The sequence below is a fragment of the Pseudophryne corroboree genome, chromosome 2, assembly GCF_028390025.1.
Source record: "Pseudophryne corroboree isolate aPseCor3 chromosome 2, aPseCor3.hap2, whole genome shotgun sequence".
NCBI classification, from domain to species: domain Eukaryota; kingdom Metazoa; phylum Chordata; class Amphibia; order Anura; family Myobatrachidae; genus Pseudophryne; species Pseudophryne corroboree.
The window spans coordinates 209,087,683-209,106,214 of NC_086445.1; the positions used below are offsets into that span (position 1 = coordinate 209,087,683).

The 18,532-nt window shown below is 43.3% G+C and overlaps 1 protein-coding gene across 1 annotated transcript in view; it reads right to left on the bottom strand.

The window, feature by feature from the left end:
• Positions 1-18,532, bottom strand: part of SLC4A8 (solute carrier family 4 member 8) — a 369,348-nt gene that overhangs the window by 52,412 nt on the left and 298,404 nt on the right. Inside the window, exons 6-11 of the mRNA XM_063952268.1 lie at positions 10,077-10,265; positions 7,425-7,516; positions 4,252-4,409; positions 2,760-2,847; positions 1,706-1,852; positions 162-262 (exon numbers count right to left, since the gene is read on the bottom strand). Coding sequence (XP_063808338.1) covers positions 162-262; positions 1,706-1,852; positions 2,760-2,847; positions 4,252-4,409; positions 7,425-7,516; positions 10,077-10,265 — 775 coding nt within the window. The remainder of the gene's footprint in view (positions 1-161; positions 263-1,705; positions 1,853-2,759; positions 2,848-4,251; positions 4,410-7,424; positions 7,517-10,076; positions 10,266-18,532) is intronic.

The following is an 18,532-nucleotide window of genomic DNA, read 5'->3' on the forward strand; positions in this document are numbered from 1 at the left end:
ATGTGTCCTCATTATTTGATTCCGATGAGTTTATTGTAATATGTATTTGCACCATTTATGCCACACAGTAATCCTCAGTGTATGATACTATTCTGCTGACGTGTGTGCACTGAATTTCTGTCACAGAACTGTTCCTACTACTGCAGGCCACATTCACTGACCTTCCCGTGCGCTGAAGTTCAGGTCCGCTATGTTCTGGCTCTGGCTCAGGATCCACGTGGCAAACATTTCCATTGGGGACTCCGGGCATTTTCCTCTTCTCCTAAAGGATGATAAATACATAACAAAGCATTTTCAAAATGTATTATAATTAAATAGGAAATGAAGCCAACATAAAAACAATCTTTAAAACCGTAACGTATGCACTTAGCTGTCAATGACATCTTATTTACTTTTCTACGTAATACAAAAATGATCATGGAGTTCCTGTTTACTCCTTGATAGGTAGAGTGTCAATTATCTATAGTATATCCAGTAGCGGATCTTGCCACGGGCAAGCAGGACTTTTGCCCGGGGCGCCGCCTTCCGGAGGGCGCCGCACCATAGCAAGATCCGCCACTGCTGTGCCCTCCGTTGCCTGCTGTGTCCCCCGGCTGTGAGCTGTGTCCCCTGTGAAGGGAACTAGACGCATAGCATCTAGTTTCCCTTCATGGACAGCACCTTTGCTGAGCGGTGCGCGATGACGTCATCGTGCACCGCACAGCAAAGGTCCTCTCCACGAAGGGAACTAGACGCGTAGCGTCTAATTTCCCTTCGTGGAGAGGACCTTTTGCTGTGTGATGACGTCATCGCGCACCGCTCAGCATTTAAGCGGCGCTACTACTATACAGGGGGCGTAGCTGACCACGCCCCCTGTATTAAGCCACTCCCCCATTTCCTGCCCGGGGCGCAGAGGGCCCTCGAACCGGCCCTGAGTATATCACAGTATTTTAGCAAATGACTGAGAATTTTAAATACAGCAGGGTTACATTTTGCTCCTAGAGCAGTTGTTCCCAATCTTGGTCCTCAAGGCACCCTAGGTTTTAAGGATATTGTTAGGGTGCCTTGAGGACTGAGTTTGGGAAACCCTGTCCTCCATAAAAGAAAATATTACATTTTAAGTCTGGTTGTTATTAGTGCAAATTTCACAGAGTTTTGATGGTTTTATGCAAAATATGCAATGAAATGGAGGTTTACAGTATTGTTCCTCTTCTGTGGCATCTACTTTCTCAAACACACGTCGCAATGTGGATCCACTGCTAGTATTTTCTCAGTTTTACACAAAACGGTAAGAAACTGTATGTTGTGTATATAATCGCAGAAGAATATTTATTAACAGTTCTTTATATAACGCAAACATATTATGCTGTATGCGAGGCAGTAAAGCTGACCACTATACCATCTGTGTTTAATATTACTTTATAACATGTCTGCCTGTTCGTAAATATTACAAAACAATCAGGTGATTCTTAAAAATGTCATACAATGGGGTGCAAATCTTATGGCTGATGTCCTTATTATTATTATATTTTATTTATAAGGCGCCACAAGTGTTTCGCAGCACCGTACAAAGGACAGTACAGGGAGACAAAACTTAGCATTACAGTAAATAAATAACAGAAACAGAGTACAGGTAACAAAGAGCACCATTGCTGCTAAAGAGGGGGGAGGGACATTCCTGTACAGAAATTACAGATATTATTTTAATCTCACTATTGATACCAACCTGAGAGGGAACATTTTTTGGTGGCTCAATTCTAATGGATGGATCCCATTCTCCTGGTGGGAGCACCGTCACTTGATCCAAGAATTCATCAATCCCAGCTAATAGGTCTCCTCTGTCTTTTGCTTTGTAAGCAACATCATGAAAAATCTTTAAAAACATTATTAGTTTATTATATCAACTGTTAAGAAAGCAATCAATTTTTTTTAATCTTTTGTATAGGTTCCATATTTGCTTTTTATTTAATTATTACATATTGTCTTGTGCAGTAGTTCCCAAACCTGGTGCCAAGGGAACTTGCAGAAGTGCCTCGATGTAGTGGTCTTGGACCAAATCAAATTATTTATGGTCAATGTGATGGGCAAAAACAGTGCTGGCGGTGGCCAAGCATAACATATTTGGACAAACAGAGGCACAACCCTGTCTACCACCACATAAATTAACCTAAGGATGACAGGTAAGCACAGTTTAAATAATTTAAGAACTTTTGCTGAATTTCTCAATAAGAAACTGTTGGCCTAGGGGTGCCCATGAAAAATATGCTGATACTCCAGGGCGCAGTGATTCAAGAAAGTTTATGGTATTGTGGATTATATACTATAATTAGCAAATAATGGGGTCCTTAGTGCCCTGTCCTCCAATAAGGGAGCATGTAATATATAGCTCTCCAATGGCGAGAGCGATTGAAAAGTTGCATGACAGCTCCCTCATACTGTATCTCACAGATCTCTTGCTGTGATGTATCAAGAAAACAAGCCCACCCTGTTTTAAAAGCTCAAACCATGGTGAAGAAAGTCACGTAACAGCTGGTCAGCTTGTATCATAATGTATGTCAACAGTACTATGTAATAAGCAAATAAATTGCAAATGTTGAACCTGGTCAAAGAGCAACAATATACAGTACTACTAACAATTAAGAAATGAAAGGTACAGTAACTACAGGGAATACTGCAAATAACAAATTGAAGACATGTCGGTTGAGCTGACTTTGTTATATTGTTCTACCCCAGAACACTGGAATGTTACTGTATATAAGTATTATTTCATTATACTGTACCTCATCAGTCATTATAGTAGCCATTGATCTACCAATTTCATGGTATTGTTGTGCTTTTCCTACTGGCCCCAGCAAGATAAATAAGAACCTGAAAATAACATGAAATAAAAAAAAAAGGAAAAAAAGAAGAAGAAACATTTAAACCATACTGTATATTTATTATCCGAAATGTCAGAACTCCACTGTGTAATATCTATCTATCTATCTATCTATCTATCTATCTATCTATCTATCTATCTACTCACAAGCAGATATTATGGGTTGCATCCAAACTTCAATCTCTTTCAAACTGGCACATTCAATTGCAATTAACACTTAGTACACGTGTCCTCATACAACTAGCCTCAAAATACCATGTGGTGCGAGAGAGCCATGGCGAGTGGTGTAACATCTTTTACACATCTTTTTGATGCCAATGTTCAACTTAGTTGCAATGCAACAAAACCGCTTAACGACACTGCACTGATTAAGATGACTTGCAACGCTTGTATATATGTGTGTGTCTGAATATGTATACAAGACACAACCGAACTTGGGGTGGTATCCTATTACAAGAGATAAAATATCAGGTGCGGCAGGGAAGCCGGGGCAGCACCGTGACCAGCATCCCCCCACTTCCCCCGCCCCCGGAAGTGGTAATATGACCGGGGGGAGCCAGAGAAGCAGAGCTGCACCTGATGCAGTACAGAAAAACCCTGATAAGAAGCAGCTCGTGCCGGCTTATCGGGGCTAATAGGATAGCCCTGGGCGATATCATTGCCCGTAGTATTGTACCGTGGCTAATGGAAAAAGTAGTCTGTATCTGGTGCAGCTATTAGCAGCTGTTTAAGGAGTGTGTAAGGCTCCTGGTAGGATACAATGTAAAATAGCAAAAGAGACAGTGCTTAGGGTTTCTGGATGGATTAAAAAAGGAATAGACTGCAGTTAGAATATAGACAAATTTAACACACCAATTAAATTAAAAACAAATATAGATCTATAGATAAAAGGACAATAGCAATAAACTCTGCTGACTTGCAAACTGGTATGATAGTATCAAGCAGTTTCAGTTCCTCATAATAATTTGAGGATTAAAATAAGTTAGTCTCTCTGGGAAACAATGCCCATCTGATTCCACATAATAAGTTAAAAGTTTCCGGTATATTACACAGCAAGTCGTGAGAACTTGGTTCAGATGATGAATGGAGCATCCATATGATCCTGCTGGCAAGAGTACCTTTACATAAATGTAAAGGTACTGTAGGTAGGAACTGTGTAAATTTTCTGTTGTTTTGGAACTATAAGCCCCAGAATGCCCTACAAGCCAGCTGTGCTTGCATTTTAAGCAGGTTGCATACATTGAATATGAAGTTGTTTTTTTTGCTGTTTCAACATATGTTGGCGGCCCCTCCACTATTTTACTTTGATTCTAAAAAAAAAAAAGACTTACTGTATGTATATAGCTGCAACACTTCCATGTTACTAGCAGTCCTTGTAACACGGTCTGTCTCACCTGGTAGGTATGGGGACTTCCGTGAGTCCAGTAAGTAGAACAGCTGGGGACAGACGTACAAATGCCACAATGGGTCGTTCTAAAAAATCTAGCTCTCCGACAAGGACATTGGAGGCTTCGGCACCTATAGGAATTTTTTTCATGAAATGAAGATCCACCTTCAAAAACAATGAAAAAATAAAATAAAATCAGCAATATTTGTACTACAACCCGTTATGTCAAAGATTCTGATTGCCTAAACTAATTGGAATAATTTACCTGTATATCATGCAAACAATATTATATATACATTATTATTTCGTATTATTATTGCTTTTATTTATATTTGGCTAACTTCAACCTTTTTTAGGACTACTTACTATTTATAACGACCAAACATACAGAAGATTATTGCAAGTTTAAAGGGAGTATATGTATTATAATCTATATTACTTTCATTGTTGCATTATAAGAGCTTACAAAACAGTATGAGGCATAAAGTATGCTGGACACAAGTGCACATTATAATGGAGATTGTTTGCAGGCCGCAAAATTTCCCGTAGGATTGATTTCATTTTATAAATGGTAATGTATGTTTTAGCATTTCACATGTACAGATGTGTCCTCATACATGTAGCCTCAATATGCCACGCAGCGTGAGATGTCTGGAGCGAGTGAGCCGCAAGGCCCCGTGCAACTCCGCTACCATCGGGCATCTCTTTTTCACAGAAAATGCGTCTTAAGGCCCGTACACACTGGCCGATATATCGGGCGTTCTCCTGAACGGCCGATATATATCGCGGGTCCGTCGGCCAGCGTGTACGGCCGATACGTCTGTGAACTCCGTCGTTCACAGACGTATCGCGTTGGCCCCGCAGCACAGCCGACGGGCAATATATCTAACGATATATTGGCGCCTCGCTGTGTGTGTACGGCGGTCGACCGCCCGCCCGTACACATGCTGCGGCGGCCGGCAGTGATTGACAGCTGAACTGGGTGGGCGTGTGTACACGCCCGCCCAGTTCATGACGTCAGTCCTCGACGGATCGGGCAGTGTGTATGCACAGCACACTGCCCGATCCGTCCATAGATATATCTGCAGATCAATTGATCTGCAGATATATCTTTCCAGTGTGTACCCACCTTTAGTGACAAAACGATGTGACTAAAGGTGCCTAAAGATTTATCTTCCAATCTGGCTGGTTGGAATGAAAATCTGGTAATGGATGGGAGCAAATGACATGGATGGGAGCAAATGACAGTTGACCATTTCAAATGGTCAACTGTCATTTGCTCCCATCCATTACCAGATTTTCGTTCCAACCAACCAGATTGGAAGATAGATCTTTAGGTGTATGGGCACCATAAGATGCACCAGGAGACTGCGCTGATTAATTTGATATATGACACCTGTGTATTGTCTATATACAGTATGAAGCACAACGGAACTTGTATTGGGGAAAAAAACCTGTGGCTGTTAATTGTAGCACTTTACATACAGATTCAGAGACTCAGTCGCACACATATATACAAGTGTTGCACATAAAATTAATCAGCACAGTCTCTTGGTGCATCCTGCAGTAGCTATTGCGACTAAGGTGCAGAGCTGTTTGGCGCAATGATGTATGAGGACACATCTGTATTGTGATGATTGCAGAAGAGTATTGGTTCTTTGTGATCCTGTGAGTAGTCTATTTTTGTCTGTGTCCTTCTCGTGGTACTGTAAGTTTTATTGAACAGGGAGATAATGCCTGAGTCATTATGTGAACAGCACAGGGCAGCATATTTCCAGCACAATATATAAATAGACATAACTTTTATGGGGAGAACTGTAGACAACTAAAACATCTCTGAATACACTGTATTGTAGGCTCTCATAATGCAACAATGAAAGTAATATAGATTATAATGCATAACTCATTTAAAACGAATGCTTAGAGCTCCTTAGATCCAACACTTTACATGTATTACGTTATAGATATTAGTCTACTGTACTAGGAAATATTTATTTTAACTATTATGTATCATTTAAGCCCATTATAATACAGAAATCACCTTTGAAATGAGGGGGTGGTACCACAGACTAATACATAACAGTCAAACAAAGAAGAAAGGAAAAGGAGCCTGTGAAATGTGAATTACAATGTGCATACACACTATATCGCTCATTTTTACCCTCCTGAGTGATATCGTTTACAATATCGCCCAGTGTGTATGCTACGAGCGATGCCCGATGTGCACTCCTGGGGGTTGTTAACGACCCTCGCTGTCGGCTGTACATGCAGCTCAATCTGACTATCGTCAGAAGCTGCATGTTCGGGTCGGCTGTGACATGACGTCACTCTGATATATTACACAGTGTGTATGCACTATGGGCCGGATTCAGACCCGATCGTAGATGTCAATCAGGCAGAGGCAATCGCAGGGCTGAGACAGCCGTTGGCTGTCTGGCATGCGCCGGCGCAGTTCAGACCTGATTGGCTACTGTGCGATAACGCACAGCACAAATCAGGTCTGAATTAGGCCCTATGTCGTCCGCCCCGGAGGGTAGGGAAACACTATACGATACCACTCATGCAGCATGTCACCTAGAGTGTACCCACCTTCAGATAAAACTTTTCTTTAATCTTTTTAAAACATCATAGTCATTATATACATATTTAAAAACAAACAGCGACATTTAAGTTCAAATAAGAGCAAGAAATTTGCATATTATTCAATGCTATGTTATTTTATTATCTTCACTTTTTTTTTCTTTAGTCTTTGTTTGACTAAAACATACATTACCATTTATAAAACAAAATCAATCCTAAGAGACATTTTGCGGCCTGAAAACAATCTCTGTAATAACATGCACTTGTGACCAGCATACTTTATGCCTCAGTTACGTCACTGGTTCCTAGATTCTTTATAAATCTTGTTTTGCAGAGTGAAATGAGATAAAGATGTAGTGAGGGGTCAATTACAGTGGCACTTTCTGACATATTCACTTCATGAAAGGATTTGAGGTCACAGAGATCAGGGCCCCTACTAAACCTAATGGTGCGCATCTTATGTTTCCATCCTTTGGAAGATAATCATATATCTAGGGGCACTTTGCCCAAATTGCAGTACTGCACTAGCTCCATCAAGTAAAATACTGTAAGTGCCCAATAAGAAGGATTCATAATGTTTATCAGAGGGATACTACCAACCTTGCTGAGATCAACAGCACTGCTGTTCTCGTGGTTTCCACCATTTTTAACATCTAAAGTATTGGGAGTAGGTTGTGGAGAAACAGATAGACCTGTAGGAGAATTGAGAAGATATATTTATTTTAAGATAGTGGATTCGCGGACACAACTGAAGGGGAATCAGGTCCAGAAAAAAAATGTGCACCCCCAGGAAATACAGCTTGTGTGAAATACGAATGGGGTTCTGCCCAACCCCCCCCCTGAGTTGTGGGAGCTGGGGTAATGTGCAAAATATAGATTACCATTAAGTGTGTGTGTGCAGCTACAAATCCCAGTAAACCCTGGAGTTTGGGCATGCTCATGGTTGTAGACATGTAAGTGCATTGCAACTTTACAAACCTAAACAATATAAAATAAAATAAATGCATGGATACTAATGGGGGTTAGGTGGTTCGAATAGACCCTAAAAAAATGTACCCGCAAAAAAACGGCCCCCTTATTTTCTGTCTGAAAAATTTTACATTTCCGTGTGAAAACACATAGGATCTGTGAAAAATTGAGGAATTATGTGTTTTTGCGGCTGCAATCAGGAAAAACATGCATGCTTATCGCTATCGTGCCAGCCTTGGGGCTAATTGTATAGCCCGAGCGGCTAAATTATCCACGCTAAATTATCACAGCTAATTGGTAGTACGGTAGGTATTTAGCAGATATAGTTATTTTACCTAGGAGTATGCAGGGATGATCTCCTGCTCCCCCCAAAAAAAAGAAAAAAAGAAAAACTAATAAAAAAACCCACCTACAGTGATTGCCTAGCAGCGGTAAGTGACTTCCCATTAGAAGCTCTCACTGATAATCACATCATGGGCAAGCAGTCCCAGAGGTAGGTGTTTTCTCCCCTGGGACTGCCATAGCAGAGGGTGATTCGCATGGGAGCCAGTCCCCTGCTGTCATGGCAGCTCTTCCCAGCTTCTAGAGAATGCAGCCAATGCAGTCTTTAGAAGCCGATAATTTGTGTGGAATTGCAATATAGACTTAACAATACAAATACACTTACCAAATACTAACTACTGGTCATTATCTTAATGCCACTGCTGGTTATAAATATCTACTGAAAGCCTTGTTTCCATTCTTATTGTATTCCTAAATCCATATTGTATCTAAAACGTGGCTGTTTCACACGAAAACACACAGGTTTCACTGAACCTGTGTGTTTTCGGGAGAAAGGTTTTTTTTTTTTTTTCCACAGGCGATCCATCTGGATAGCATGTAAAAAAAAAAAAAAAAAAAAATTGGTGAAACATCGGAAAAAAGTCCGGAAAACGGCCGTTTTTCGGACCCGATGTTTTAACGGGGATAATCTGATATCCCCCTTAAGGTGTTTCCCTTAACCTAGGAACTGCACTTCCTTTATGCTTGAATGGGAAATCTAATCTTTTACTGTAGCATTGCTTCCAAGTAGTTATGCCTCTACGGTGATCAACCTATCCCACTCTCCATAATGGACCCATCCATCAGTACTGTCGCTCTCTAAGGGGGAGATTTATTAAATCTTAGACAGATGAAGGCTATGCTTAAAAAATGACCACTAGAGGCTTATTGTTTGGTACTATATCTGTCTCCAAGATTTAAGAAATCTCCCCCTTTCAGTGTATGATCCACATCTGCACTGTATGCAGGGATATAAGTGACCGCATCTTGTCTATTAGCTCCACCCAGTCACTTAAATATACTTTATAAGCCATGCATAACTAACAGCACTGCATATGGATAACATATTTCAAATGAGTATATAGAGCTATCTATGTATCTACTGTATTATAATAATATATATAATACAGTGGACAGTGTATATAAAATAGTAATAAAATAATATATACTAGCTCATAAAAGGACGTTATCTCATCTATGACGTTAGATCAATAATGGGAAATTAATTACCATGGGGGGGTGGAGTAACCCCTGATGGATTGTTGTGAGGTGGTGAGAGAAATGAATCACCAATGATAGGAAGCATATGAAATGAACTACAGGGCAATAAGAAAATGGGAGAGGGACTTTAAGAAAAGAAATAAAGGATTGGGGTGGGGATGGGGGGAGGTGTTTGTAATTCAGTCCCACTGTTTCACACAATAGGGACTTTGCCCAATTGCAGGGACATTTGGGAGGTATGTTCCATACTCTGCAATGGGTCAACCGCATGCAGTAAACAACTGTGCACAAGGCACTACAATGAAGAATGTAGGGGGCTGGAGGCTGAATAAGGCTTGGTATGCGCCACTCCATCTCCATATGGAAACCCATCTAAATCCTGCATCTACTGACTAATAGAGGTGTACTGTATTAAGATCATGGCCTGTAGTTGGTTCATGTTTGGTAGGTGTATTTGTATTATAAAGTCTTTATTGCATGTAACAGAATTGTATTATGATCTAATTTAATTGACAGGTTGTGTTAGCTACATGTAGTGTTAAATGATACTAAATTCTATTCAGTTTATATCCAGGGAACAAGTCACTTTTGGTAAGTGCAGCGTTCCACATTTGGTTCCATCCCTGTTTACTTGCATACAGTATTGACTACTGTATGTGTTGATAACGCTTCTGCGGGTGGTCTGTGCAATGGACAATAACCAGTGAGTATCTGTTAGCAGATAGTATAAAAGCGACTTACTACTTTTGTCTAGTAAATGAGGCTCTGACTGCTTCTTCCCAACCTCTGCAAAAGAGCGCACCATTGGAATAAGATTGTTACGTTTCTTCTCAATCTGATGGTGATGCTTCTTCAAAAGTGCTTCTTTCACTTTCACCCGGATATTATCTCCTAACTCGCCAGCAGAATCATGGTGATCCAAGATCATGTCTGTACATTTGAATCAGAGGGGGAGAAAACACAGCTTGCTAATTCCTAAAATGAAAGTTGGTTTCATGCTGCAAAAGACTTCAAAATTTTGAACTTAAAATAAGATTTTAAACCTACCGGTAAATCTATTTCTCCTAGTCCGTAGAGGATGCTGGGGACTCCGTAAGGACCATGGGGTATAGACGGGCTCCGCAGGAGATAGGGCACCTAAAAGAACTTTGACTATGGGTATGCACTGGCTCCTCCCTCTATGCCCCTCCTCCAGACCTCAGTTAGAGAACTGTGCCCAGAGGAGATGGACACTACAAGGCAGGATTTAGAAATCCAAGGGCAAGATTCATACCAGCCCACACCAATCATACCATGTAACCTGGATCATACATAACCAGTTAACCGTATGAACAAAAAACAGCAACGGTCCAAGACCGATTCCAACTGTAACATAACCCTTATGTAATCAACAACTATATACAAGTCTTGCAGAGTTTCCGCACTGGGACAGGCACCCAGCATCCTCTACGGACTAGGAGAAATAGATTTACTGGTAGGTTTAAAATCTTATTTTCTCTTACGTCCTAGAGGATGCTGGGGACTCTGTAAGGACCATGGAGTTTATACCAAAGCATCCAATCGGGCGGGAGAGTGCGTATGACTCTGCAGCACCGACTGAGCAAATGCTAGGTCCTCATCAGCTAGGGTATCAAACTTGTAGAATTTAGCAAAAGTGTTTGACCCCGACCAAGTCACCGCTCGGCAAAGTTGTAATGCCGAGACGCCTCGGGCAGCCGCCTAAGAAGAGCCCACCTTCCTAGTGGAATGGGCCTTAACCGAATTTGGCACCGGCAATCCAGCCGTAGAGTGAGCCTGCTGAATCGTATTACAGATCCAGCGAGCAATAGTCTGCTTCGAAGCAGGTGCGCCAATCTTATTGGCCGCTTACAGGACAAACAGGGCCTCTGTTTTCCTAATTCTAGCCGTCCTGGCTACATAAATCTTTAAGGCCCTGACTAAGTCCAGGGATATGGAATCCTCCAGGTCACTTGTAGCCACAGGCACCACAATAGGTTGATTCACATGGAATGAAGAAACCACCTTAGGCAAAAATTGTGGACGTGTCCTCAATTCAGCTCGATCCACATGAAAAATCAAGTAGGGGCTTTTGTGTGACAAAGCCGCCAATTCTGATACTCGCCTTGCCGATGCCAAGGCCAACAACATGACCACCTTCCAAGTAAGAAATTTCAACTCAACCTTGTTAAGCGGTTCAAACCAGTGTGATTTTAGGAACTGCAACACCACATTGAGGTCCCATGGTGCCACTGGAGGCACAAAAGGGGGCTGGATGTGCAGCACTCCCTTTACAAACGTCTGGACTTCTGGAAGAGAAGCCAATTCCTTCTGAAAGAAAATCGAGAGGGCCGAAATCTGAACCTTAACAGAGCCTAATTTCAGGCCCATATCCACTCCTGTCTGTAGGAAGTGGAGAAAACGACCCAGATGAAAATCTTCCGTAGGTGCATTCTTGGTCTCACACCAAGACACATACTTTCGCCAGATACGGTGATAATGCTTAACCGTCACCTCCTTCCTAGCCTTTATTAAAGTAGGGATGACCTCTTCCGGAATCCCCTTTTTTGCTAGGATTCGGCGTTCAACCGTCATGCCGTCAAACGTAACCGTGGTAAGTCTTGAAATACACAGGGCCCCTGTTGCAACAGGTCTTCCCTCAGCGGAAGAGGCCAGGGATCTCCCGTCAGCATCTCTTGTAGATCTGAGTACCAGGCCCTTCGAGGCCAGTCTGGGACAACGAGTATCGTCTGTACTCTTCTTCGTCTTATGATCCTCAACACTTTTGTGATGAGAGGAAGAGGAGGAAACACGTAGACCAACTTGAACACCCACGGTGTTATCAGAGCGTCTACTGCTACTGCCTGAGGGTCCCGAGACCTGGCACAATACCTCCGAAGTTTTTTGTTGAGGCGTGACGCCATCATGTCTATTTGAGGAGTTCCCCAAAGACGTATTATGTCTGCAAAGACTTCTTGATGAAGTCCCCACTCTCCTGGATGGAGATCATGTCTGCTGAGAAAGTCTGCTTCCCAGTTGTCCACTCCCGGAATGAAGACAGCCGACAGAGCGCTCACGTGATTTTCCGCCCAGCGAAGAATCCTGGTGGCTTCCGCCATCGCGACTCTGCTTCTTGTCCCGCCTTGGCGGTTCACATGAGCCACTGCTGTGACATTGTCTGACTGAATCAGAACCGGTAGGTTTAGAAGAAGACTCTCCGCTTGTCGAAGGCCGTTGTATATGGCCCTGAGTTCCAACACATTGATGTGTAGACATGACTCCTGGTCTGACCAAAGTCCCTGAAAATTTCTTCCTTGTGTGACTGCTCCCCATCCTCGGAGGCTCGCGTCCGTGGTAACCAGGATTCAATCCTGAATTCCGAATCTGCGACCCTTCAGTAGGTGAGCACTTTGCAACCACCACAGGAGAGACACCCTGGCCCCTGGGGACAGAGTTATTTTTCGATGTAAGTGTAGATGGGACCCGGACCACTTGTCCAGAAGGTCCCATTGAAAAGTCCTTGCATGGAACCTTCCGAATGGAATGGCCTCGTAGGCCGCCACCATCTTTCCCAGAACTCGAGTGCACTGGTGAACAGACACCCTTTTCGGTTTCAGCAGGTCTCTGACCATGTTCTGGATGTCCTGGGCTTTCTCCATTGGAAGGAAGACCTTCACTTGTTCCGTATCCAGTATCATACCTAGGAACGGTAATCGAGTTGTCGGAATCAACTGTGACTTCAGTAGATTTAGAATCCAACCGTGTTGCTGGAGCACTCTCAGAGAGAGCGCCACACTGCTCAGCAATTTCTCCCTTGATCTCGCTTTTATCAGGAGATCGTCCAAGTATGGGATAATTGTGACTCCATGCTTGCGCAGGACCACCATAATTTCCGCCATTATCTTGGTGAAAATCCTCGGGGCCATGGAAAGTCCAAACGGCAACGTCTGAAATTGGTAATGACAATCCTGTACAGCGAATCTCAGGAATTCTTGATGGGGGGGATATATGGGGACATGAAGGTACGCATCCTTTATGTCCAGAGACACCATAAACTCCCCCTCCTCCATATTGGCTATTATCGCTCTGAGCGATTCCATTTTGAATTTGAATCTTTTTATGTACAGGTTTAGGGATTTCAGATTCAAAATAGGTCTGACCGAACCGTCCGGTTTCGGGACCACAAAGAGGGTTGAGTAATAACCTCTTCCCTGCTGGTTCATGGGAACCCTGATTATCACTTGCTGTATACACAGCGTTTGAATTGCAGCTAACACTACATCCCGTTCCGACGTGGAAACTGGTAGGGCCGACTTGAAAAATCGGCGCGGGTGCACCTCTTCGAATTCCAGTTTGTAACCCTGGGAAACTATTTCTAACACCCAGGGATTCAGGTCTGAGCTGACTCTAGGATGTAAGAGAAATAAATAGTAAAGAAACACTTGCATAATGCAATCACATCAGACTGTGTCATTATAGAGGAAGTATATGCATGGCTCTCCTTTAGGAGTATATTCAATTCCTGTCTCAATTCCCAACAGGTCGAAAAAACTGCACTTTTTGCCGTTTTTAGGGCGAATTTCAATTCGCCCTATTCAATGTAAGTGCTGTTTTTTCGACTTGTTGGAAATTCCGACACTGTCGAAAAAATAGGTGGATCGTTTTTCTGTCCCGTTTTCGCCCATGCCAATTTGACTTTAAAAAAAAGTCGGATTGGCATGGGCGAAAACGGGACAAAAGCCGTCGAAAACGCCCACAAATGAAACAATGAACTGTCGGGTCCTCTCCGTCGGAGAGGATCCGACAGGAATTGAATATACGCCTTAATCAATATACCAAATCAACTGCAGAACACAGACTAATGACACTAAAGTAGAGTAGTTACAGAGTTACAATTCGAAAGTGTGTGAGCAACAGACTAATGACAATACAGTAAATTAAAACTGCTGCCCAACAGGTAAATCCTCATACCTCCCAACTGTAACGAATTAGGTAGGACAATGCCAATTTGAGGATTCTGTCTTGCTGCCCCTATTGCTCCACGTGTGGCATTCAAAGGGTGGTTTTAGGGGAAGGAGTGGGACAGGGTGAGGGTAGTCCATTATGTTGGAAGTGATAACCACAACTCCCCAAAGACATGAGACCATACCTACTTCTCATATATTCACATCTCTTGATTTCAACACAGGATAAGTGGAAGAAATAAAAAAAAACATGTTTTTATTGCATACTGCACCTGTATCTTTGTATATGCACATGTGATTCTGAGTCGAGCAGATCTTACTGTACAGCTTACTGTATGTATGCATGGAAGAAAAACGTCACCTAGGTGGGTCCTGGGCGTGTTGCCAGACTTATTCACCATTCTCAGTCATATTTTTGCAGAGGTGTGACCAAAACTTTGTGGGCCCCATAGCAACATTTTGAAGGGGCCTCTCCCCAATGTCGCTAGAAAGATACCTCTGTCTAGTGGTTATTAAATTTTATCCCCCATAATATTGCCTTAGTTCATTTTATACAATATACAGTAATAGCTGCCTATTTCATTTTATGCCCCATAGTAGTGAACTAGTTAATTTTAAGTCCCAAAGAAGTGCACTAATTCATTGTATACCCCATAGAAATGCACAAGTTCACATTATACCACACAGTGCCACCAGTTCATATAATGCCACATTAAATTCCCCCCAGTTGACAATATGCCACATTGTGGTGCTGGCACTACACATTATTAATTATAAATAATATTGGCCCATAAATATAATTTTAACTCATTTTAGACTACATGGTCCTAACCGGAAATGCATGCTAAAAATCCAAAACCTTTACACTGTATATATACATATACTGTATATATATATATATATATATATATATATATATACACACATACATACATATACACACACACATATATACATACATATATACACACACACACATACATACACACACACAGTGCTGCAAGTATGGCAGGATGGGCCGGTAAGAAATTTCCAGCTGGTATGAAGTACCGCCGGGCCAGCCGCCGTGCTTGCAGCCCGCTGCAGTGCTGTGTGACCAAAGGAGAGGGGCAAGCGCACGCTCTCCTCTGTCCCTCAGTGATCATCCGGTCTACTCTCTGGCAGCAGCGTGTCTCACAAATGAGGCGCCGGTTCGTGAGCCAATCAGAGCTCGTGGACCGGCAGCTGCAGCTCCTGATTGGCTCACGAACCGGCGCCTCATTTGAGACGCCGCCGCTGGAGACCAGATGATCACTGAGGGGCAGGAGCGGCGCGGGCTGCACTCTCCTTCCCTCGCACAGTAGAGGTGAATGGTGGGGAGGGAAGGGCATATGTGGCACTGGGGGCATATGTGTACCTTGCACTGGTGGAGCATGTGTGTATCTGCACTGTGGGGATATATCTGGCACTGTGGGGGCATATGTGTACCTAGCATTATGGGGAGGGGCATATGTGTACCTGCACTGTGAGGACATATCTGGCACTATGGAGGCATATGTGGCACTGGGGGCATATGTGTACCTTGCACTGGGGGGCATATGTGTATCTGGTATGGTGGGGACACATCTGGCACTATGGGGGCATATGTGTACCTTGCACTGGTGGAGCATGTGTGTATCTGCACTGTGGGGACATACGCCGCCGCTGGAGACCAGATGATCACTGAGGGGCAGGAGCGGCGCGGGCTGCACTCTCCTTCCCTCGCACAGTAGAGGTGAATGGTGGGGAGGGAAGGGCATATGTGGCACTGGGGGCATATGTGTACCTTGCACTGGTGGAGCATGTGTGTATCTGCTCTGTGGGGACATATCTGGCACTATGGGGGCATATGTGGCACTAGGGGCATATGTGTACCTTGCACTGGTGGAGCATGTGTGGTGGAGCATGTGTGTATCTGCACTGTGGGGCTATATCTGGCACTGTGGGGACATATCTGGCACTATGGGGGCATATGTGTACCTTGCACTGGTGGAGCATGTGTGTATCTGCACTGTGGGGACATATGTGGCACTGGGGGCATATGTGTACCTAGCACTATGGGGAGGGGCATATGTCTATCTGCACTGTGAGGACATATCTGGCACTATGGAGGCATATGTGGCACTGGGGGCATATGTGTACCTTGCACTAGGGGGGGGGCATATGTGTATCTGGTATGGTGGGGACATATCTGGCACTATGGGGGCATATGTGTACCTTGCACTGGTGGAACACGTGTGTATCTTCACTGTGGGGACATATATGGCACTGGGGGCATATGTGTACCTTGCACTGGGGGGCATATGTGTTTCTGTACTGTGGGGACATATCTGGCACTATGGGCATATGTGTACCTTGCACTGGGGGGACATATATGTATCTGGTATTGTGGGAGCATATGTGTATCTGGCACTCCACTATTGGGGGCATATGTATATCTGGCACTGCACTATTGGGGTCATATGTGTATCTGGACCCCATATGCCTTCGGCGCGCACACACACAGTACCACTAAGAATTTTCTTCTATTTACACCACTATATAACTTTAAGAAAGTAAGAAGTCTGCCTGATTTATTGCTGTACCTAAACACCTTAACCTGTGTGTCCGAATCAAAAGCTATTTTAAAATCTTCCAGAGGAAATACAAGCAAAATAAAATATTAATAATGATTTCACTCTTAATTGCATTTAACGTGCACTAGTAAAAACACTGTTATAAAAGACCACATGGGAATATAAATATTAGTCTGTGAATTCATACAGTTAAGCTATTTAATGACATTACACACAACTTCTGCAGCTATTCCATGTTAATTGTGTCCTGTGCCCGACTACCCTTCCGGAAGATCTTGTTATAGAAGACAGCGCTGGGCCCTCTAGGGTTATCCCGAGCAGTGTTGCATTTACTCAGCTAATTGCAGCAAGCAAATGATTTGATTTATCTTATTTGGAACCATCTGAAAATTGTCCTTTAAAGTAAAATTGTGACAGCACAATTTTTAAATCGTATAATTATGAATGCATAGTCAGGCCAAAATGTTTGTTGGGTACTGATTCTATTAAAAGTTAAACACATTTTTTAAATGTGTCCTTAAGTGCAAAGGCATTTAATGTACGTTTGTGATTTACAGAGCACCTTAACAATAATAAGAATTTACTTACCGATAATTCTATTTCTCGTAGTCCGTAGTGGATGCTGGGGACTCCGTCAGGACCATGGGGAATAGCGGCTCCGCAGGAGACAGGGCACAAAATTAAAAGTTTGACCACTAGGTGGTGTGCACTGGCTCCTCCCCCTATGACCCTCCTCCAAGCCTCAGTTAGGATACTGTGCCCGGACGAGCGTACACAATAAGGAAGGATTTTGAATCCCGGGTAAGACTCATACCAGCCACACCAATCACACTGTACAACTTGAGATCTGAACCCAGTTAACAGCATGATAACAGAGGAGCCTCTGAAAAGATGGCTTCCAACAATAATAACCCGATTTTTGTAACAATAACTATGTACAAGTATTGCAGACAATCCGCACTTGGGATGGGCGCCCAGCATCCACTACGGACTACGAGAAATAGAATTATCGGTAAGTAAATTCTTATTTTCTCTGACGTCCTAAGTGGATGCTGGGGACTCCGTCAGGACCATGGGGATTATACCAAAGCTCCCAAACGGGCGGGAGAGTGCGGATGACTCTGCAGCACCGAATGAGAGAACTCCAGGTCCTCCTTAGCCAGGGTATCAAATTTGTAGAATTTTACAAACGTGTTCTCCCCTGACCACGTAACTGCTCGGCAGCGTTGTAATGCCGAGACCCCTCGGGCAGCCGCCCAAGGTGAGCCCACCTTCCTTGTGGAGTGGGCATTTACAGATTTTGGCTGTGGCAGGCCCTGCCACAGAATGCGCAAGTTGAATTGTGCTACAAATCCAACGAGCAATCGTCTGCTTAGACGCAGGAACACCCAGCTTGTTGGGTGCATACAGTATAAACAGCGAGTCAGACTTTCTGACTCCAGCCGTCCTTGAAATATATATATATATATATATATTTTTTTTTAAGGCTCTGACAACGTCGAACAACTTGGAGTCCTCCAAGTCGCTAGAAGCCGCAGGCACTACAATAGGTTGGTTCAGGTGAAACGCTGATACCACCTTAGGGAGAAACTGAGGACGCGTCCGCAGTTCTGCCCTGTCCCAATGGAAAATCAGATATGGC